The sequence below is a fragment of the Carlito syrichta genome, unplaced genomic scaffold (assembly GCF_000164805.1).
Source record: "Carlito syrichta isolate Samal-C Ts95f unplaced genomic scaffold, Tarsius_syrichta-2.0.1 Scaffold303572, whole genome shotgun sequence".
Taxonomy (NCBI): Eukaryota; Metazoa; Chordata; class Mammalia; order Primates; family Tarsiidae; genus Carlito; species Carlito syrichta.
The window spans coordinates 274,793-297,217 of record NW_007247668.1 but is presented as its reverse complement, the minus strand read 5'-3'; the positions used below and the strand labels follow the sequence as shown (position 1 = coordinate 297,217).

Genomic DNA, 22,425 nt, shown 5'->3' with positions numbered 1-22,425 from the left:
TCCAACAAAGTTAGCCTAGGTACCCAACTAACAAAATCAGCTATACAATACTGCACTGTAATAGATTTATAATGCTTTTCATACAAATAATACATAAAAAACAAAGAAAACATGTTAAATCTTAAAGTACAGTACCTTAAAAAGTATGCCAGACACGTGAACTAACATATGTGATTGAACATCTAGACACACATTAGCATCTTTGAAAGTTTGCAACTTGAAGGTTTGTATGTAGGAGACACTTACTATAATCAGTGTAAAAAAACTGAAGACTTAAACAAATACATTTATTGCTTAGAAGAACAGTGGTGAGTGACTTTATTATTATTCTTATGTTGGGAAAAAGTATTTTTCTTCTGGTAAGCAATAACTGTTTAGGTTTTGGCAGTTTACTAAAGAATATGCTGTATAAATGACCACACATTGAAATTTTAAGGGCCAGTATGAAAGCCATGGGCAAAAGCATTGGGGGGGGCATCACACTGGAATAACTTGCTCAGCAGAACAAAGGGATTGAATGGCACCGTGATTACTTTATCTTTCACAAGCCTCTTTCTAGTTCTGTCTGCTCTTTGTTTTGCTAAGCTATGACTCTTCCATACCCCTTACATAGTTGTGGGACCAAAAAAGTGAATGTGAATGGGAAGAAGTGGTGGTACTTCAGAGCAGAATGCTCTGAAGCAGATAATCTATTTATATAATTTGTTGTATTCCCTAGGAATAATAGCAAAAAACCTATTTTGTTTCAATATGAAAATTAACAAGTATTATAAACCAATCTGCGTTACTTCAAAAGCCCAAACTTCAATTGCTTAGGGAATTCGCCTATACCTTCTCAAAGCACTGTCTCACCTATAGGCACCCAATTATTGTATTTTACCAATTCTATGATATACGTATTTTTCTCCTCCACATTTAAACATCTCTAAAATCGGGGTGTGTCTTACAACTGCTGATATGATAAAATTTACTTGACAGAATTTTTTATTTCTTAATGATACATAAAATAAGGTAACATCTGATAATCAAAGGAATGACTGATCCTTATCCATCTGAACACTTAATTCAACACCAACCCATATGTCAGGTAAAATATTTACTGATCCTATAGATTTCATGGCCCCACTCTAGTTCCCAAAGCAGACTTGCTTTCCCACAAAGTCAGCTAGACAGGATGTGATCTTGCTCCTCAGTGGGCTCATCTTCCCTGTCAGAATCATCTGAATGAACCTTTCCTACTAAGTTATTTTGTTGAAGGACCTGTGGGGGCTAATGTACACTTAGACAAACTCATTGAAAGTACAGAACCCCAAAGGCTGCCTCTGGAGTTTATTACCTGGTCATTCTTTAACTTGGGATGCAGCTGGCCAGGATCCTGGGGCCCATCTGAGACACTCTTGCTGTCTGTTTTATTTGGTGGGTTCCTCCTACTTGAAAGCTCTCCAGCAGAAGAATCTGTCAAACCATCAAAATCTTTTCCATCTGACACCCCCATGAACTCTGTGAAAGAATGGTCCTCAAGGATGTTTGTGGTGTGTTCTACCGTCACCTCCCTGGGGCAGAATTCTCTGGCTGGCCGGCCATTTTTGCTGGGGCTGGCATCTAGTTCCGAACATGAGCCAGTCCTGCACAGTGTTTTGGAGTTTTTCTCAGGGATGCTCTGGGATGATGGACTCCCTTTGGCTAAGGCACTGTTTTCTTTGAGTGGCAACATGATTATCTTGTCCTTTACCAAGCCTCTTTCGACTTCTGTCAACTCTTTGTTAGAGGACGGTCTGGAGTCATGCACAATCGACAGTCCAGAGTGCTCAGTGGAGTCTGTATCCTTTGTCTGAATGGCCAGCTGATCTGAGCTGTCACTAGAAGGGACCACCATGTCAGAGAGAGTGGCATTGGAGGCACTGTGGGAAAAGTAGCCACTGGTAATACTGCTGGTGGTAGGGCTACGGGATACTTCTTTCTCCAAGACCCGTGAGTTTGTCAGATCTACTTTAGAAGAAAACCATTCCCTGTTCTCCAAGCTGGCATTGTAAACACTGAAGTCAGCAAACTCTACAGGTACATAAGGCTGTGAACTTATCAGCTTCTTGTTAATAGCTTCTAGCTCATTTTCCTCCTCCTCAGAGTCCTATAGAAATGAAGCAAAAGTGAGTCATTAGCTCCTTGTAGCAACTGTATCATTGTGACAAGTTTAAATACTTTACTATTTAAGGAATTCACATTCATGAGGAGTTAAATCTTGTCACTTATTGTAGATAGAGGTATATCAGTATTCTCAGAGACCTGTGAATACAAACCCCTTATCACCTAATATGAGAGACATTTATTTCTTCTATGCATACTCATTGCTAATTAGAAACCTTTCCACTCTTTTATAAGAAAGGATGAATCTAAAATGCAGTGAACTTTTTATTAGTTACTCAGGATCAGTTTTCAATTGTGATGTTTGCCCTTTTCTCATTAAATGAGCAAAGGGACAGAGGCAGAGAAGAGCCAATCTCTTTGTTCTTCCAATCTTCATCTCAGGAGGCAAAGTGCAGGGAGTTACGGTAATTTTGTGAAAAGTTTATGAGCTATTTTATGGGGGGAAAGGGCAGTAAAAGACTCAAACAGCAAAAGGGCAAATAACAATTTCAACACCCATTCTTAGTATTATACTGATATTGTCAGGTTGTAAAATACTAACAATCTATCTGACAATTACAGTTTTCTAGGGTTTTTGAGATGCATGAATAGAGGATCTGGCTAGGTGAGAAAGCACAGTGAAGTTTAGATGAAAATCTCCTTCATCATACAGTTCCAGAACCCTGTTCATAAAAGCTGGTAAATACATGCAAAAGCGGGTGTCATCAACTCCCAAGTCTCTCTCCAAATGAATGATTACTTCATGTTTGGTGGAAAGACATATTTTATGTTCAGATAAAATAAATGATATACTATCTAGTCGCTTGTAATTAACCTCATAAACATCCAATGAAATCGCATATATTCCTTTTAAAACATGACTTTCATTCAACAAATGTATACTGAGCACCAAACAACATGCTAGTCATTGTCCTAAGGACTTGGGGATACCAATGGTATGCAACAGGCAAGGTCCTTCCCTTAGGAAGGTACACCTTTGGGTCCTTGCTCTTAGAACACTCCTGGAATCTGCATGGGATGGATAAAAATTTCACTCACTATTTTTAGAAACCTCAAAAATAGTTATCTTTTTTCTATCAGTCATCTGGTTTAACAAGCTAGTTAAAACATCTGTACAAGCCGGGCTCGGTGGCTCAGCCTGTAATCCCGTGCCTTGAGAGGCTGAGGTGAGTGGAATGCCTGAGCTCGTGGGTTCGAGACCCACCTGGGCAACTTGGCGAGACCTCATCTCTACAATAAATCAAAAATTAGCCAGGCATGGTAGCGCGCGCCTGTAGTTCCAGCTACTTGGAAGGCTGAGGTGGAAGGATCGCCGGAGCCCAGCAGGTCGAGGCCGCGGTGGCCGGGAGCGGCCACTGCACTCCACTGCACTCCAGTCTGGGCGACAGAGTGAGACTCCAACTCAAAAAAAAAAAAACACATCTGTACAATTATAACAACTAGGTGACTGTAAAGACCTGGAACCAAAAGATCAGCCTTACTCATTCAGGTTGTGTTTTAAACAAGAAGGGCGGGTAGAGGAGGAGATATCATCATGATGTGGCAGATGCTGTTCACAAATGAACATAAGTAGCTTAATATTCTTTTCAATGTGTTTCTGTTTTTAAAAAATTTAGTTTCTATAACAGTTTTAAAAATTCATTTGACTATAAATATTTAAAAGAATCAATAGTCTTAATTCCTTGGCTATTAATCAAAGATGGATATCAAATATTAGTGATAATGTTCCTGAAGTTAACAAAACAAAATTTTTGGCAATACGAATCTCTTCCCATCTTTTCTTTAACACCATTCTTTTTTTTTTTTTTTTTTTGAGTTGGAGACTCACTCTGTCACCCAGACTGGAGTGCTGTGGCTGCTTCCGGCCATCGCAGCCTCGACCTGCTGGGCTCCGGCGATCCTTCCGCTTCAGCCTTCCAAGTAGCTGGAACTACAGGCACGTGCTACCACACCTGGCTAATTTTTGATTTCTTGTAGAGACGAGGTCTTGCCAAGTTGCCCAGGCGGGTCTCGAACCCGCAGGCTCAGGCAATCCACTCACCTCAGCCTCCCAAAGCGTGGGATGACAGGCTGAGCCACCGAGCCCGGCTTTTAACAGCATTCTAAATTAAGTAGCACCATAAAAAAAAAGTAGGTGTAGCCAGGTGAGGTGTCTCATGCCTATAAACCCAGCATTTTGGGAGGCCAAGGCAGGAGAATCCCTTGAGCCTAGGAGTTCAAGACTAGCATGGACAACATAGTGAGACCCTGTTTCAATTTTTTAAAAAAGGGGACAGTGAGATGGAGCATTCTTTCCCTAGGTTGGGGAGAATGTTGATGAAGGAACAAAGACTGGTCAGAATTGTCTGAATCTGTAGCCTTTGCCTATATTTTCCAAACTTGTCATGTTTAGACTCAAAATTGAATGTCAAGTTTTGTATTGCTTATATTTCCTTTTAAGCTGGCAAAGAAATACAATTCTCTAGGCTCAAAAATACCTGATACAATTAATAACTAAAGAGCTATTTGCTGCAAGAAAAATCAAATTTAATGATGAGAATTAGTAATTTGGGGCCATTTTTATGCTTGATGTCATTTCCTCTCAAGACCAGGGATTTTATAAAATACAATTTTGCTGAATGAAGTATGCAATTATAAATTTACTGATTAGAAATAGGTGTAAATTTATCAAAGATAAACATTATTCCTAAAGTATTAGAGTGAACTTAATAAAATCTTAACAATAATCTTAATAAAAGAGACTACACAATCCCAAGAGATTAAGTTCAAATAGGGAGCAGTTCACGGTTATGCATTTAGAAAGGAGGGGAAATGACTGAAAGACCCAAAGAGAAAGGCTGAAGGAGTAGGGGCAATATGTTCTAGAGAAAGGAAAACTGAGTAAGGATTAAGCTTTTTCTAACATGTAAAAGGAGACTGAAGCTACTTATTGCCTTTAAAGAGAAAAGAGAGGACTTAATTGGCTTATACTGTATGCTGAGGGAGTTTGGTTTAGACTTTTTATATCAAAAACATCATTATCATTGTATTTTTAAAAAGACTAAACTAAGCACCTTCCTACAATGTCTTAAGGACAAAAAGAATGAAAACCCTACCTAAAAGTGGAGCATGAAGTCAAGTTCTCAAGCTTGTCTATATCTACAGTCTTCATGATTTGATTTTTGCGATTTAATTTATGCAGTTGATGTTTACCTATAGACAAAACACCTTGATTTTAAAAAGGGATCAAAACTCACATTAAAGCAGTGACTCTTTGCAAGGAGTTTCACTTGATTAATGCAATTTCCACTCCCACTATAATCAGGTCTGTTCTGTCCACCAGAGAAAAGGTCTTTGTTTTCACAACTCTATTAGCCAAGGGCTCTCAGTACTTCTGTCCATGGTATTGAGGGGTGGGCAGCCCTTTGTCAGAAGAGCAGCAGCAGGGCATATTACAACCACACTATCTTTGGAAGCACATGAAGTCACTGGAATTCCCCAGTTATGCTGAGGGACGAGCTCTCTGTTCTTATGCTCTCATTAACTGTGAGACCTAGAATTGTGAATACTGGGAGATATCACTGACTTTCTGCTATTCTCTATGTTTCATGACTTAAAAAGAGAGACTCCAAAGGCATACTGTTGCCTTTATCTTATTTGTACAAGGCGTGTAGTACATCTTTACATTTTCCCAAATTGATCAGATAACAAAATACTGCTTTAAGAATCAAGCATAGCCATATTTAGTTCATGTAAAATTACAGAAATTATTATGGTAATTGGGTGAGTTAAAAAATAACAGGAACAATGTCTACATTTTACTTTTTTTTTTTTTTTGAGTCGGAGTCTCAATGTTGCCCAGGCTGGAGTGCAGTACGCTCACGGCTACCGCAGCCTAGACCTGATGGGCTCAGGCGATCCTTCTACCTCAGCCTTACAAGTAGCTGGAACTACAGGTGCATGCCACCACGCCTGACTAATTTTTTGATTTATTGTAGAGACGAGGTCTTGCCAAGTGGCCCAGGTTGGTCTTGAACCCTGGGCTCAGGCAATCCTCTTGTCTCTGCCTCCCAAAGTGGTGGGATTACAGACTTGAGCCACCGTACCCAGCTGATTTTACTTTCTAAGAATGATTTCAAACTCTCTCAATCTGCCTGAACCTGAGTCACTATCTGATTTTTCAAGAGTGGAGGAGAAAAAAGAGTGAATTAGGCACAGAGAAAGAAAACATTTTATATCAACTTATAAGAGGGGAAACAAAATTAAAGTTTTCCAAAGAGAAACTGGAATCTCAGGTCAAACAAGCAATGTACTTAAACTCTACTAAAACATCCTGAAAAACTGCTATCTGGAATAAAGTGTATAGTCCAACAGCCTCAGAGATGAAGAGTGCCCAGCAAGCCAGTTTTCTACAGAGAGAAGAGGCAGTTCTCTCAAGCAAGACTCCTAGCAAGGAAACCAGTATCATTAAATCTACTTAGTATACTTCATGATACACTCAGTTACATAGAGTCTAACTGATGCTTGAGACTTTCTGGGTCAAGAGAATCTGGTTCCATCCTACCCTCTACTAGCTGCAAGTCTTGAGATGATTTTTATTTTAAAATATCTAAAGGAAAGTGAAGAAAATATTGTAACTAGAAGGCAAATTCTGTGAACTGTGAAACTATCTGCCAACCAGACCAGAAAGGTCGTTGGGCAGTCTCTTGATGGAGCTGTACCAAACCATATTGTTACAACAGGCTTAAATTTAGTGGCTATGCACGACAGTGATAAGTGACAGGTCAATAAACAGATCAGACACAGAGCCAGGGCACAGACTAGTCACTTGGCCTTTTTACCCCACACTGCAGCCCTTATTAGCTGAGCAAGGTTTGGTCAGGGAAGTGATTAAATAGCTCATTAAGATTTGGAGTAGCTGCTGGTGTGCAGACTCTTCATCCGGAGCTAGGACAGGGAGAACCTGGAAGCAGAGGAGGGGACAAGGGATAGAGAAATGAAGGGAAAAGCAGTTTTCTTCTTCCTTCACATTAGGAATGAGAAGCCCATTTCTTAAGATGCATTACCCTCCCCCAAGCATGCAGGTGAATGGCCAATTGCATATCCAGATTAAGCTGCAGTTAGTTCTCACACAGTGTATTTTAGCAGCATACTTTGGACAGGTTAAAGGATCTCACACTAATGAGACTTTGGAGTGGATCTGACATGGTGTCTCCGAGAAATGAGACTCCCCACACTCTATTCAACAGAGCCGATTATATGAAAATAAAAACATCAAGCAGCCTCCCCTCTCCTCAAGCTGGCTTTAGTTTTTAAAGCCTAAGAAGTCACAGGAAAGTGAAAGCTGAGACAAAATTAGAGAACTCTTTCCAGGCCTGAGAATATATAGGTAGTTTTTTGTAAGTTGAGGTCTAATTTATAATCTAAAATGCCTGATATATAGCGTTTTTAAAACTATATCTCAAATTTGTAAGTTTAAAGTCAAGTGCTAGGGATGAGTTTTGCAAGTAGAGTTTCAAACTACTTGTAGTCAAATATAGATAAGCCATCTTGGATGCAAGGCTGACACCAGTGCATTGGAATATATTTTGTTGGCTAATTAACAAAGGCTACCCTAAACAAAGAGATGATGATGATGGGTGATGATGGATTGTAGTGTAGCTCAAACTACAGATTATCTTGGTGATAGCATTAGGCAACATTAAAAAGCTTTCAAACATACCCACAGCTAAATGCATGATTACTTACTCCAAGTAAGTGTAATTCCTCTAGGTAGATTAACTTCAGAATCTGGGCAATATGTATAGGTATATTAGAAAGATTTCAATATTAGTTAAAGTGATGTATTTGTTACATTTTTTATAAAGACCAGAATCAATAAAAGTGCCTTTCCCCCTGCCTCCCCATCTAAGTAAACTTATCCTAAGCAATAAATAAATAAATAAAATAGAATGACCACCTAGAAAATAAATCACCGATCATGGCCACATTCATGCAAACTTTCATTACCAATAGTCACTTCTTTTTTTTAAATGCAGAGACCCAATACATGTCTTAATTTCTTCCAGCATTTGGATGATTGTCTGTGAAAGGGCCTTAAACCCACCACCAGGCAATATGACAGAAATAGTTCCAGAACTTACAATCTTCTTCTCACGTTTGCTATTGTGTTCTACTGGCATGCTGCTGCCATTGCTTCCTGAGGGTACAATGCAGCCAGGGTTATGTGCCTGAGGTGGAGGCATGCTCTGCAAAGGTTAAGACACACAGATGCATCACACACAAAAGACGACGACAGCATATACATATTAATACATGCAAGTTAGAAAAGCAATGCTAACATTTTTATTATGTGTGAGTAACGTAACAACTACCATAGAAATCTGACAGGAATACACAGACTCTACAGCAAAAAGTACAGTTAGTTTTATATATTTTTTAAAAAAGCCTTTAATATTTTCAAAATACTTGGAAAGTATCTCTTTCTCACTTGGAAAAAAAGGTTGGAAAGCCATAAACACAAAGAAATAAAACCACAGCAACAATACCAAACAAGATATGCTACCACGACTCTGCATGCTTAAGAAAGAGGCATTTGAGAACAGGACTCATGGAGTGATGAGCCATGCATGTCCACATGCAGAATCTGACTTAATGCAAATCGCTGCTTCTCCACAGGCCACACGATTCTCTTCTACTCTGCATAGCACAGACAAATCAAGCATTTACCTCCTGGCTTAGAAGAGGCCGTGCTTCAAGGGCTATCCTTTTCTTATGCTCTTCTTTTACAGGCATTAGGGGTTTGAAAAACTTTGGCGGCTGAGGAGAGAACGCTTTAAAAGGGCTGACGCTTAAGGCATGAGGATTCTCTGACGTCCAACCTGGGGAAGACAAAAAGGCATGAGTTTGCAAGTACAGAGAGCACTTCAACCAGCACACAGGAGAGGCAATGACTGAGCTATGGGACTACCTGGGAGAATGAAGAAATTCATTGGCTACTATGTGGCTGAGCATTACAACAGATGGAGGCAACTACAGAGATAAATCTATGCAGTCCCAGTTCTCTGAATTCCCAGAGCCCTTATTTTCTGTACATGTATTTTGACAATTTATTATTTAATGTCTTATTTTCTACGTATCTTATTCCCACAGTCATATTTTAAGACAGCAAATAGAGGTCCAATAAGTACAGAATGAATAAACATTGGATAAATTTTCTTTCAAGTTTTTCCCCCCTCAGGCCACCCTGTTTTATATGACTAAGAAAGAACAATTCTTTCTGGCTTGTCCTCATTTCTCACCCTTTTATGGCCTATTTATCCCCTTCCCAATTCACTGGTACTATAGTACTTAGTAGGAAAATATAAGACATAAGGCAATAGAGCTGATTTGCATAACCCAAAGAATGCTATTCCTATCAAGGCATGGGTAGACTATATATTTAGGTAATAATGTTGTCACTGATCAAACTCATTTTGGGCATCATTTTTGAAACTTTAGGAATCAGAATCATGTTCTCTTAAAAAGTAAGCTTTGGCCAGTTGCAGTGGCTCAAGCCTGTAATGCCAGCTCTTTGGGAGTCTGCGGTGAAAGGACTGCCTGAGCCCAGTGGTTAGAGACCAGCCTGAACAACTTGGCAAGCCCTCATCTCTACAATAAAAAAAAAAATTATCCGGGTGTTGTAACGTGCACCTATAGTTCCAGCTACTTTAAAGGCTGAGGTGGAAGGATCGCCTGAGTCCAGCAGGTTGAGGCTGTGGTGGCCATGAGCATGCCACTGCACTCCAGCCTGGGAAACAGAGTAAGACTTAGACTACAAAAAAATTAAAAAAAAAAAAGCTTTGAGCACAAAAACATGACAGGTGAATATTCTTTTGGTAGAGAAAAGTGTTAACATGACTTGTATGTGTCTCAAAACTGACCTCAAACTCAAGAAATTATGAATAAAAATGATTTGGCAATTCTAAAGTGATATACAACAAGCCTAACTTGGATACAAAGCAAAAATAAATCAAAGAAGTAAACATGATGTGTTCTGTTAAAAAAGACAGTTTTGAATCATGTAGCTAACTAGAGTTTCAGCTTCATATCTTATTATATACCATCCATGGAACACTTTTTCAAAGTAATGATAAAGAAATATCATTACAAAACAATCTTATCACTACCTTCTTTACTCCTTCGAGGTGAATCCCTGGGTAAAGTTCCATAACATGCTACATCTTGGTAGCTGGAGCTGTAGTCAGATATGTCTAACTGGTTCTCTGGCCAACCCTATAAGGTAAAAGTATGGGTTAACTGTAATTACGACACTCTACAACCACAAATGAAGCCCAGAGTTGAGTTTCTTCTATTATTTTTAAATAGCTATACATGCTCTTCTTCATTTTTATTATGAAATAATTCAAACATATAGAAAAAGGCTGAATAACGTAACAAATGCTATCAATACTCAAGGTATACCTTGAGTGAACAGATGTTAATATTTTATTGTATTTGCTCAAGACTTAATAAAATCATTACAAGTACAAAATCCACTTTTGAATTCCTATGTGATCCAATTCCTTTTTCTCCTTCCCCAGAGGCAGCCACTTTATCAATATGGCATATAACTAGGGTGACTGGATAATTTAAACACTAAACTGAAACACTTTTGAGAGTAAAACAGTTTCATTAACAAGTTTGCCTTAGCCTTATGCCTTAGAAGCAGGCATAGCTGAGACTGTTCTAGGAACACTGGGTGGTATCGATACTTTCTGTATGACTGAGATTTAAATGTTTCAAATAGGTATAAGGTATTTATATACTAAAGGGAAAAACACTTTTGTATATGATATCTTATTTCAGCTTTTTAGGAGTTGGCTGCCACAAAGAACTGGATTTTAAACTGGATTTTAAATCTGTGCTTACACCTTTTGAATAGTCCACATTGTCTAGCATAGTGATGCACATATGCACTCAAGAAATATTTGCTGAACTTTAGGAGGCGGAGGTAAGAGGATTGCCTGAGCCCTCAGGTTAGAGACCAACCTGGGCAACATGGCGAGACCTGGTCTGTATAATAAATCCAAAAATTAGCCTGGTATGGTGGTGCATACCTATAGTTCCAGTTACTTGGAAGACTGATGGACAAGGACTGCCTGAGCCCAGCAGGTCAAGGCTGCAGTGGCCGTGAGTATGACACTACCCTCCAGCCCAGGCAACAGAAGTGACACTCCAACTCAAACAACAACACAAAAAAGGCTGGGCTCCGTGGCTCAGCCTGTAATCTCAGCACTTTGGGAGGCCAAGGTGAGTAGATTGCCTGAGCCTGCGAATTCAAGACACACCCGGGCAACTTGGCAAGACCTCATCACTACAGTAAGTAAAAAATTAGCCAGGCATGGTAGTGTGCGCCTGTAGTTCCAGCTACTTAGAAGGCTGAGGCAGAAGGGTCACCGGAGCCCAGCAGGTCGAGGTTGCGGCGGCTGGGACCATGCCACTGCACTCCAGTCTGGGCGACAGAGTGAGATTCCAATTCAAAAAATATATACATATATATATTTGCTGAATAAGATTGTGCAAACTGTTTTTAATTTTAAATCTCCTGTTTTATCTACTTAAAACAACTTTGATTTTGTTATGATGGATGTAATACTTTCACCAATCATTTAGTGTTAGACCCATAAACATACATATCTTCATTTATGTGTGGTATTATGCTGGTATGGAACATACCATGCTAAGTAACAATGTAATACTGAAGGTACCTAACAATTTCACATCAACTAGTGAAACTTGAAAATGGAAACGTGGAGAGAGTGATTTGGCTAATCACTTAAAATGGAAAAGCCAAGAGAATAAAATGGAAAGTCAAGAGATTTTAAAAACACCAAGATCCCCTAACTTTCTAGACTGAGATTCTGCTAATGACCTAGTCATGCCCACAGGTGCATACCTTATCATCTTCATCAAAGCCAGAAAGGTCTGGTCGACTGGAAGAGACCTATAAGAGATGAATAATTTTATCAATGTGGTTTAATTATTTAACATAACTTTCTTTATACATAAGAAATATATAGCCGGGCTCGGTGGCTCAGCCTGTAATCCTGCGCTTTGGGAGGCTGAGGTGAGTGGATTGCCTGAGCCTGCGGGTTCAAGACCCATCTGGGCAACTTAGCGAGACCTCAGCTCTACAATAAATCAAAAAATTAGCCAGGTGTTATAGCGTGCGCCTGTAGTTCCAGCTTCTTGGAACGCTGAGGTGGAAGGATCGCCGGAACCCAGCAGGTCGAGGCTGCGGTGGCTGGGAGCGGCCACTGCACTCCAGTCTGGGCGACAGAGTGAGACTCCAACTCAAAAAAAATACAGATATATATATTGTCACATAAATAATTGAAGCCTATATAACATTCTTCTCTACCTCTTTCTTTCTTCCCTTCCCAAGAGTAATGACTACCCTCACTTCTGTGGTTTACCACTTTCATACAATTTTATGTAATTATATGTGTATATACCCATAAACAATATATATTATTTTGCATATTTTTATACTTCATATAAGTGGTACCTTACTATACATGGTATTATTCAATAGTCTAATCAAATATTGATATGTATACTATTTTCAGTACCATTTAATTTTAACTACAACCTCAATAACTATGAGTACCTCTAGAGTATATATCTAAGGGATAAAATCTCTGGCCCATAGATAAGATATATGTACATTGACTGCTTTTCCATATGGATTTATGATCAGCTTATCAAATCCTACAAAAAATTATGGTGAAAATTTACAGATCAGTTTAAGCACATGTACCAATTTTTTTGATTGTACATTCTCATCAATGAGCATAGTCATTAGTTTCAGTTCAGTCCTTCCTCTTGGTGATATTCATATATTCAAGTTTTCTATTTCATCTTCATTCAGTTTTCCAGGAAATTTCCATTTTGTTCAAGCTTTTACATTTATTGTAACATACATTTACTAATATAACATTATTCATGGTTCACCCTTATGATGTCTACTCTTCTGCTCTTTCTATAGCAATAGCCTTTTTATTCTCAATATTATTCTCAATAATATTTGTATCTTCTCTCATACTTTCTTCACCAATCAATCTTAACTAGAAGTCAACCAATTTGACCAGTCTTTTCAAATAACCTGCTTTTCAGTTTTGCTGATTCTTTCTATTATTTGTTTTCTATTTCATATACCTCTGCTCTAATATTTGTTATTCCCTCCTTTATTTGGATTTATTACTTTTTTTTTTTTTGAGTTGGAGTCTCACTCTTTCACCCAGGCTGGAGGGCCACCACAGCCTTGACCTGCTGGGCTCAGGTGATCCTTCCACCTCAGCCTTCAAAGTAGCTGGAACTACAGGCATGCGCCACCATGCCCGGATGATTTTGTTTTTTTATTTATTGTGCAGATGAGGTCTCACCAAGTTGTCCAGGCTGGTCTCGAACCCACGAACTCAGGCAATCCTCTCACTTTGGCCGCCAAAAGTGCTGGAATTATAGGCATGAGCCACCATGCTCAGTCTATTACATTTTTGCTCTAATATTTATTTCCTTCTTTATTTATTTTGTTTTGATTTGGTTTTTTTTGAGTTGGAGTCTCACTCTGTCACCCAGATGGGGGTGCAGTAGCCGCTCCCGGCCACCACAGCCTCGACCTGCTGGGCTCCGGCCATCCTTCCACCTCAGCCTTCCAAGTAGCCGGAATTACAGGCATGTGCTACCACGCCCGGCTGAGTTTTTGATTTATTGTAGAGATGAGGTCTCGCTGCCCAGGCGGGTCTCGAACCCACGGGCTTAGGCAATCTACTCACCTCAGCCTCCCAAAGGCGCGGGATTACAGGCTGAGCCACTAAGCCCAGCTTCCTTCTTTATTTAAATGTATTCTGATTTTCTTTTCCTAACTTTAAAAAACTTGATTCATAAACTTTTATCTATGAATCTCTAAAAGATATGAAACTTTCTCTTCCTTTTTAAAAATAACTACAATACCATAATCACATCTTAAAAAATTAAGTGATTCCTAAGTACTATCAAATATACAGTCAGTGATCAAATATCTCATAAACATTTTCACTGTTAGTTTATTTTGAATCAGGATCAAAAAGTTCATATATTGCAACTAGTTGAAATACCTCTTAAATCTATTTTAATCTAGAGCTTTTCCCTTTTCTTGAAATTTGTTAAAAAAAGTTAAATTTTTAAGCTGGGCACGGTGGCTCATGCCCGTAATCCCAGCACTTTGGCAGGCTGAGGCGAGAGGATTACCTGAGCACAGGGATTCGAGACCAGCCTGGGCAACTCAGTGAGACCTCATTCCTACCAAAAAAATAAAAAAATTAGCCAAGCATGTTGGCAAGTGCCTGCAGACCCAGCTACTTGGGAGGCTGTGGTAGCCATGAGTATGCCAGTATGCTCCAGCCTGGGCAAAAGAGTGATACTCTGACTCCCAAAAAAAAGTAATTAAATTTTTATTTTTTTCTTAAGACACAGGACTTAACTATGTTGTTCAGGCTGGATTTGATCTTCTAGGCTCAAGCCATCCTCCCACCTCAGCCTCTTGAGTACCTGGGGCTACATGCTTGAGCTACCATGCCCAGCTTTAAATTTACATTTAACTTGTTTATATTTTTCCTGTTAAGTTCCCCCACAGTCAGAATTTTGCTAACTGTGGTATCATTTAACATTTCCCTTTGTCCTCTGTAAATATTAGTAGTTAGACCTAGAATCTCAATCAGATTCAGGTTCAAACAAAAAAAAAAATTTTTTTTAAATTCCTTCATAGGTAATTTTTCTCTACTTTTAAAGCTAGATATTTACCTTATATTTTTACCCTTCTTTCTAATATAAAAACTATACATTTTCTCTTTCCTTCTCTCTCTCTCTTCTTTTTTTCCCCCATAGTGTTACTCTGTTTCCCAGGCTGGAGTGCCGTGGCAGAATCATAGCTCACTGTCGCCTTGAACTCCTGGTGTCAAGCAATCATGCTGTTTTGGTCTCCCAAAGTGCTAGGATTACAGATGTGAGCCACAGTGCCCAGCCCTAAATTTTCTAGTAGTAGTTCTTATTCTTTCATTTTCTCTACTATCTAATATTCAGTTTATGTAAATAGAATAATAGAAAATTTAGGCTGGGCTTGGTGGCTCAGCCTGTAATCCCAGCACTTTGGGAGGCTGAGGCGAGAGGATTGCCTGAGCCCACGGGTTCGAGACCTGCCCGGGCAACTTGGCAAGACCTTGTCTCTACAATAAATCAAAAACGAGCCGGGCATGGTAGTGCATCTGTAGTTCCGGGTAGTTGGAAGGCTGAGGTGGAAGGATCACAGGAGCCCAGCAGGTCGAGGCTGCAGTGGCCAGGAGTGGCCACTGCACTCCATTCTGGGTGACAGAGTGAGACTCCAACTCAAAAAGAAAAGAAAATTTAGGGCTGATAACTTCTAAGTACTACTTTGCATCTCACAAGTATTGATATATGTACCATTTTTATTTTCATCTAGTTTTAAATACACTCTATTTTTCCATTATGATCTCTTCTTTGATATATGACTTAATTATAAAAATGTTTTCCCACTTATTATCTATAAAGTCTCTTATAGTCAATTTTTATTTTATTTTATTTTTTTGAGTTAGAGTTTCACTCTATCACCCAGGCTGGAGGGGAATGGCATCCTCCTGGCCACTGCAGTCTCGACCAGCTGGTTTCAGGCGATCCTTCCACCTTAGCCTGCCAAGAAGCTGGAACTACAGGCACACACCACCATGCCTGCCTAATTTTTTGATTTATTGTAGAGATGAGGTCTTGTCAAGTTGCCCAGACTGATCTCAAGCCTGCGGGCTCAGGCAATCCTCTCACCTTGGCCTCCCAAAGTAATTTGAAAATAACACTTATTTTTTCCTTTTGATTATAATCTTATTTTTAATAAATGCATTGTGGTCAGAAGAAGTAACATGTATGATAATGATTATTAGTATTTGCTGGGATTTGCTTTGAAGCCTATTGTAAGGCAATTTTTGTAAATGTTTGCCATGCTTTAAACCATTTTCTGGCAATTCTGGAGATTCAGAAGGCAAATAATTCTGTGCTTTTCCTGGGAAGGTTCTTAATTTTTCCTCTGCTATTTTTGGGAAAACAGTGCGTTGAAGTGGCCCATGCATTAATCTGTCCTTTCTTCCCATGACAGTGTTCCCCTCCACTAAAAGCAGTTTCTGTGAATTTAATTTTCTAGATGAACTGGTTGAGGAAGATAATCAAAACAGTCAAAGGCAAGATTAGGGACTCCAGGAATGTTTATATGGAGTGTCAGATTCCTTATCACACTGATAGGCAGCAGAGAAAGATCTGGCAGGGCAGCTGGAACAGGTACATAAACAGATTCAAGTGTGGCCAATACTCAGGGACTCTTTTGCCAGAATTCTTAGCTGACTCTACTACCTTTAGCCAAGTAAACTCAACTGGCATCTTAAGAAACTTCTTTCAAGGAAATAACTTTAAGAACAGAAATTCATAAGACTGAACTGATGGCTTGGTCATGTAGCATACAGCTGTGCTCCCTGGTGTGTTTCCCTGGTACAGAGAAGCAGGCTACACTGAGAGGTGCCTACACCAGTGCCATATACTCTTTCTCACCATGTGAATCCCACAACCCCCAATCCCAGATCGTGCGATGTGTCATGTAAGAACAGATCCTTGGCAGGGTGCACTTACATTATGAACATTTGGTGTACTGAGGCTCCTACGAATGTGCCGGGCTTTGGTGGAAAGTGCTTCCTTGACTGTGACGGCCTGTAAATGTATAATAATTTGAAAATAACACTTATTTTTTTCATCTGATTATAAAAGTAACATGTTTATTCATAGATTTAGAAAATATAGATTAGTTCTACACACACACACATACATACTCTCTCTCTCTCATAAAGCTGGAATCTTATTGTATCCAATTATTATTAGCTTAGCAATCCATCAAAAACATTATTTCCATAAGTAAAACTAGAAAAATGGCTGAAAGACATTTTGTTAAGTTTTTACACAGGTGGGCAGAGCAAATGTAAAAGAAATACATCTAAATACATATTCTTACTTACAAAATGACAATAACGTTTTACCCTGTTAGTGTTTTACTAAAGCAGTATTTTGGGTGAGATTCCCACTAAGGGAAGATTTTTCTGACAGGTGCCAATCATATTCTTTCTGTTGCTCAACATATACTCTCCATAATGTCAACTACTGCTCCTATGAAATGATATCTGTTTATAGCTCCACCATTTAGTGGATTATTTTCACTTGAATGTCCTGTTGTCATCTCAAAAGTTAAGCCAGGTCTAAAAATTAGGGAGACAGCAACAGTTCGTGGTTAAGCATATGGGCTTTGGAGCCAAGCTATTTGGGTTTACACCTGACTTTGCACTACCTCCTAGCTGTGTAGCCTTGGGTGAGTTAACTAATATTGCTCAGGCTTAATTTTCTCATTTGAAAACAGAAATTTCAATAGTACTTACCTCAGAGGGTTATCTGGAGGGTTAAATAAAAGAACATATCTAAATTAATCAGACACAATGCTTGGCAAGTGGAAAGTGTTCAATGAAAGTCATTATTTTTATTTGGGTTACTATTTTGTCAAAGTCCTTTCTCTAGTGGGATTACTATTTAAACACTCCTTCTCTGATAGATTTAGAGAAGTGTTTTGTAAATAAATTCATCTTTGTCCACTGTGGGTGAAAGCTGGCAATCTCATTCTCCAGTCCAGATATTCAGTTACTTGCCTGCCGGAGCCGTTCAAGACTCAGAATATTCTCCACCTGTAGCACACCACGAGTATACTTCTCAATGTATGTCTCCCCATCTGATGTGCCTTCATTTTCGCTCCTTGCTGCCAGGAGAGCCAGTGTTTCCCGGTCCTCTATCTCCTCAGTTGCCTAAAAGGACAGGAAGGAAATGGCAATACTTTTTTTTTTTTTGAGTCAGAGTCTCTCTCTGTTGCCCAGGCTGGAGTGCAGTGGCATGCTCATGGCCACTGTGCCCGACCTATGACAATACTTTTATGTGAAAGATGTTTTCATCAAAAGTGTGGTGAATGGGCCCAGTGTGGTGGTAATCCCAACACTTTGGGAAGTGAAGGCAGGAGGACTGCTTGAGGCCACGAGTTCAAGACCAGCCTGAACAACATAGCGAGACCCTGTGTCTATTTGAAAAAAAAAAGTATGGTGGATGAATACACTCTCCATTATTTATATATCAATATTTTTTAAAGTAGTACATATTTTACCTTTGGTATATTGGATACTATTTCATAGGTTACACCACAGGAATAAAAAATATTTTTCAGTGATATTCTCCTCTTCAAACTCTGCGTGAAACTCTGGTAGAAAAGGAAAGTGGGATTAAGCTATATGACAAATGTTACTTAGTATTTTACAAATTGTAATAGCATTATAAATTACTATGTTTTTGATATACACAAAACAGGAAAAAAACTGAAGCTAAAAATCCTTGTCTCCAACCCTGAGGGACAAAAGTCCAGCTGTTCCTTGGGAATTAGACTACAGAATGTGCAGTATATCCAGGGTTTCTGTGCTTGCTTCTCTCTCCCATCGGCTGCCTTTCTGTGATCCCCCCAGGGTTTAATCAGTCTTTCCTGGGACACTGGAAAGGATCAGTTTTGCTGACAGCACCTCTGAGATGAGATCTGGCAAAGCAGTAGGATGGAGATTTATTTGGAGTCTGCATTTTGTCCTGGTTTTGTCATTAACTTGCTTGGACCTGGCACTTAATCTCTCAATCTCGGTTTTTCTACTTTTCTTTTTTTTTTTGAGTTGGAGTCTCACTCTGTCGCCCAGACTGGAGTGCAGTGGCTGCTCCCAGTCAACGCAGCCTCGACCTGCTGGGCTCTGGCGATCCTTCCGCCTCAGCCTTCCAAGTAGCTGGAACTACAGGTGCGCACTACCCCACCCGGCTAATTTTTTGATTTATTGTAGAGATAAGGTCTCACCAATTTGCCCAGGCGGGTCTTGAACCCGCGGGCTCAGGCAATCTACTCACCTCAGCCTCCCAAGGCACGGGATTACAGGCTGAGCCACCGAGTCCGGCTTCTACTTTTCAAACAGAGAAATATCATAGCCCCACTGCCTGCTAGGATTATGGATCTCTAATCAGTCAAGGTGGGTAACATTGACCTCTGCCATCTTAATGCCCCCTTAAATCTTGGATAAATGAGGATCAGACTACAACTTGTTCAGTGTGGTCACATTTTGCACATCCACTGCATTTGTGTCACAAGGCATTACTTTGTGATAAAAGAAAAAAACTTCCAGCTCAAAGTCACAATGGCAGAATCAGGCCCCATTGCTACCTGTTTGTTGTAAATATTGGCTGCAATCCGTTTTCGTAATACTAACTCCATAGCAGCCGGGTGGCTGAGTTGGACTGTGGTTTTCACAATTAGGTAAATCCTTTCATTCTGTGGTGTGACCCTATTCAAGTGAACAGAATCATGCACTGAGGAGTCCCAGGAGGCTATAGCTGAAACCTAGGAGTGAGGGAACAATGGGGAGAAGGAAACAAAAGTCAGGTTTAGCAGTTCTACAGGACATGCTAGAGAAAAAAAAAATAAATTCAACACAATGTAATCAAATAGACTTCTTTCCTCACCTTTTTTGAACAACAGAAATGTTCTATTTTTTTTTTTAAAGTCCCCTGTCTTCATTCCCAAAACAAACCACAGCAGTTTAACAGAAAATAGGCCCACAAGGCTTGTGCGCTCCTCTGAAGCCTTTAAAAGGAGAACCTTGGGGGTTAGTTACCTCATCATCACTGTGCTTTATGATGGGCAGGTAGAAGAACTGGCTGCCATGCTCCTTGGGTAGGATGGAGTTCACGCCTGACGCATGGGGGCCAACAAGCTGCTCGTTGGCACTGAGGTCATCCGCTAAGCAAGTCCCAGGCACAGAAAAAAAAAGTGGGGCAAAGCCAGTTTTTAAGCAAACACCAAAAATGTAAAAATATGCCTTTTACAAATGAAGTTTACATAGAACAAATTTTTATTTTATTTTTTCATTCCTTATCCTGCAGTTTAAATAGAGATTCCAAGACTCATAATACCTTTTATCCTTTAAAATACAACTATGGGAGCCAAAAAGTTGCCTTGTGAGTCTCTGATAAAAATGAATATACCATATATATAGTCCCAAAAGCAAATATTTTCACTAAATATACCTTAGAATTTTGCTGTTTTCTGATGTCAATTCCTCCTGTAACCTGCTGTTGGTTTGTTGTCCAACTTATATAACTTACACTAAATTAGAGGTTTCTGCAGTTAAATTAATAATTTAGAATCAAAGTTGTGGGAACATGTAGATCATCTTCTAATGCGAGATTCACTTTTCAATAATCTAAGTGGTTATCCAGTCTTTATTTATATACCTCCAAAAATGGGAACTTAACATATCACAAGGCACACAATTTTTAGGGGGGCTTTTAAAAAACTATTTATATGAAGAGCCAAAGCCCTGTGTCTTCCACCCATCGATGTTTGGGCTTCCCGCAGAACAGGGGTTTTCAGGCTGTGTTCTGAGGAGACCTCTGGCCCTGCTGAAGGGCCTGCCTACTCCAAACTCAGCAACTCTGCTGTTATTTTCTACGTATCGAATTCCATTTAATATTTCATTTGGAAAAGAATTTTATTGCTAAAATATATTGAAAACCATTGTTCTAGACTTGTCCACATTCAGTCTAATTGCCATACTAAAGGACCACACTTAATGCAGAGTTACAGGGTAATCATTTCTGGCATCAAAACTATTATGGGGCCAGGGGCAGTGGCTTATGCCTGTAAGTCACTTTGGGAGGCTGAGATGGAAGAATTGCTCAAGCCCAGAAATTCAAGACGAGCCTAGGCAACATTTTCGTCTCTACAAAAAAATCAAAAGATTAGCTGGGTACAGTGGTGCACATCTGTAGTCCCAGCTACTTGAGAGTTGAGGTGGAAGGATCATGTGAGCCCAGGAGGTCGAGGCTATGGTAAGCTATGATCGTGCCACTGCACTCTAGCCTGGGTGACAGAGATAGACCTGACTCAATAAAACAAAACAGAAACAAGCAAACAAAAAACTATTGTGAGAAGGGAGCAAAATGCACCAGTCAGAAATGCAGATTCCTAGGCCCTTGCCAAGCCTAAAGAGACAGAATCTCTGAAGATGATTATTTTCCCAGGTAATTCCTGTGCCCATTAGTGCTTTAGTACGATTACTTTAAAATTCTTGTATGCAGTTCTCAATCTCCCTAGTACATTCTTTTTTCTATAAAATAGCCACATCTCTCTTCCAGTGATTTCACATGTCATGCTTATATATATTTGGACCAAAAATGTCACCTAGATATAGCATATACATTATTAGAAAAAGGTTTAAGAATCAAAATAATGTGAGTCTGACTGGATTACAAATCTTAATTAGGCTTAATTATTAGGCTGATGCATAAGTTTGCAGCATTTGTTTTAGGCATGGCAACACTGGTGATGGGAGTTTATTGTTTGTCATTTGGAGTGACAGTGTTATACTTGTGAACACCCCTTGTATTCTGCAGATTTGAAACTTAGTGCTGTTTGTGGGCTAAAGAAGATGGAGTGTCAAATGGAAAAAGATGAACACTTTCGACATATTCTTCAGTTTAACAGGAGTAAAGGCAGCAGAGGTGGCTCAAAACATGTGTGCCACATACAGGGAGAATGCCATTGGGGAAGGTGCAGCAAGAAAATGGTTCTGTCATTTCAAAGAGGGCCACTTTGACCCGAGTGATTCTCCACATTCAGGAAGACCACTGGACTTTGATGAAGACCATTTAAATGCTTTAATCCCACATCCATTAACCTTAGAATTGGCAAATGTGAGGAACTGTGACCAGTCAACCATCATGCAACATTTTCATTCCATGGACAAGTGGAAAACGCTATGAACTTAGGCATCAACCCAATATGATAACCCCTGGACCTTTGTCTGCTTACCATTCAAATCGAGGAAGAGAACTGGTATGTGGGTTTCCATTCCAGGAGGTGGGATCCTAAATTTAATAACAAAATTGAATAACAACAAAGGATGTATTTGACATCTTGTTAAATGGTAAAATACAGAGCCGTGAAGCAGAAGAGAACCACAGTGGAGATGCAAGTTCTATTGATGAAACACTTTTGCATTTCTTGACTTCCCTGTTAATATAAATCCTGGGAATTACATGGCTTATACAAAAGATCTACCAGTTATATGAATTACATGTAATTCATTGAAACAAAGATTATAAGATTATGTT

At 39.4% G+C, this 22,425-nt stretch overlaps 1 protein-coding gene across 1 annotated transcript in view; it reads right to left on the bottom strand.

The window, feature by feature from the left end:
- Positions 1–22,425, bottom strand: part of KIF13A (kinesin family member 13A) — a gene marked incomplete at its 5' end in the record, with an annotated part of 226,880 nt that overhangs the window by 2,303 nt on the left and 202,152 nt on the right. The window contains 11 exons of the mRNA XM_021712662.1: positions 1,337–2,128; positions 8,268–8,372; positions 8,854–9,005; positions 10,293–10,398; positions 12,062–12,109; positions 16,831–16,908; positions 17,889–18,041; positions 18,392–18,484; positions 19,475–19,651; positions 19,926–20,050; positions 22,124–22,179. Of these exons, the coding sequence (XP_021568337.1) occupies positions 1,337–2,128; positions 8,268–8,372; positions 8,854–9,005; positions 10,293–10,398; positions 12,062–12,109; positions 16,831–16,908; positions 17,889–18,041; positions 18,392–18,484; positions 19,475–19,651; positions 19,926–20,050; positions 22,124–22,179 (1,885 nt within the window). The remainder of the gene's footprint in view (positions 1–1,336; positions 2,129–8,267; positions 8,373–8,853; positions 9,006–10,292; positions 10,399–12,061; positions 12,110–16,830; positions 16,909–17,888; positions 18,042–18,391; positions 18,485–19,474; positions 19,652–19,925; positions 20,051–22,123; positions 22,180–22,425) is intronic.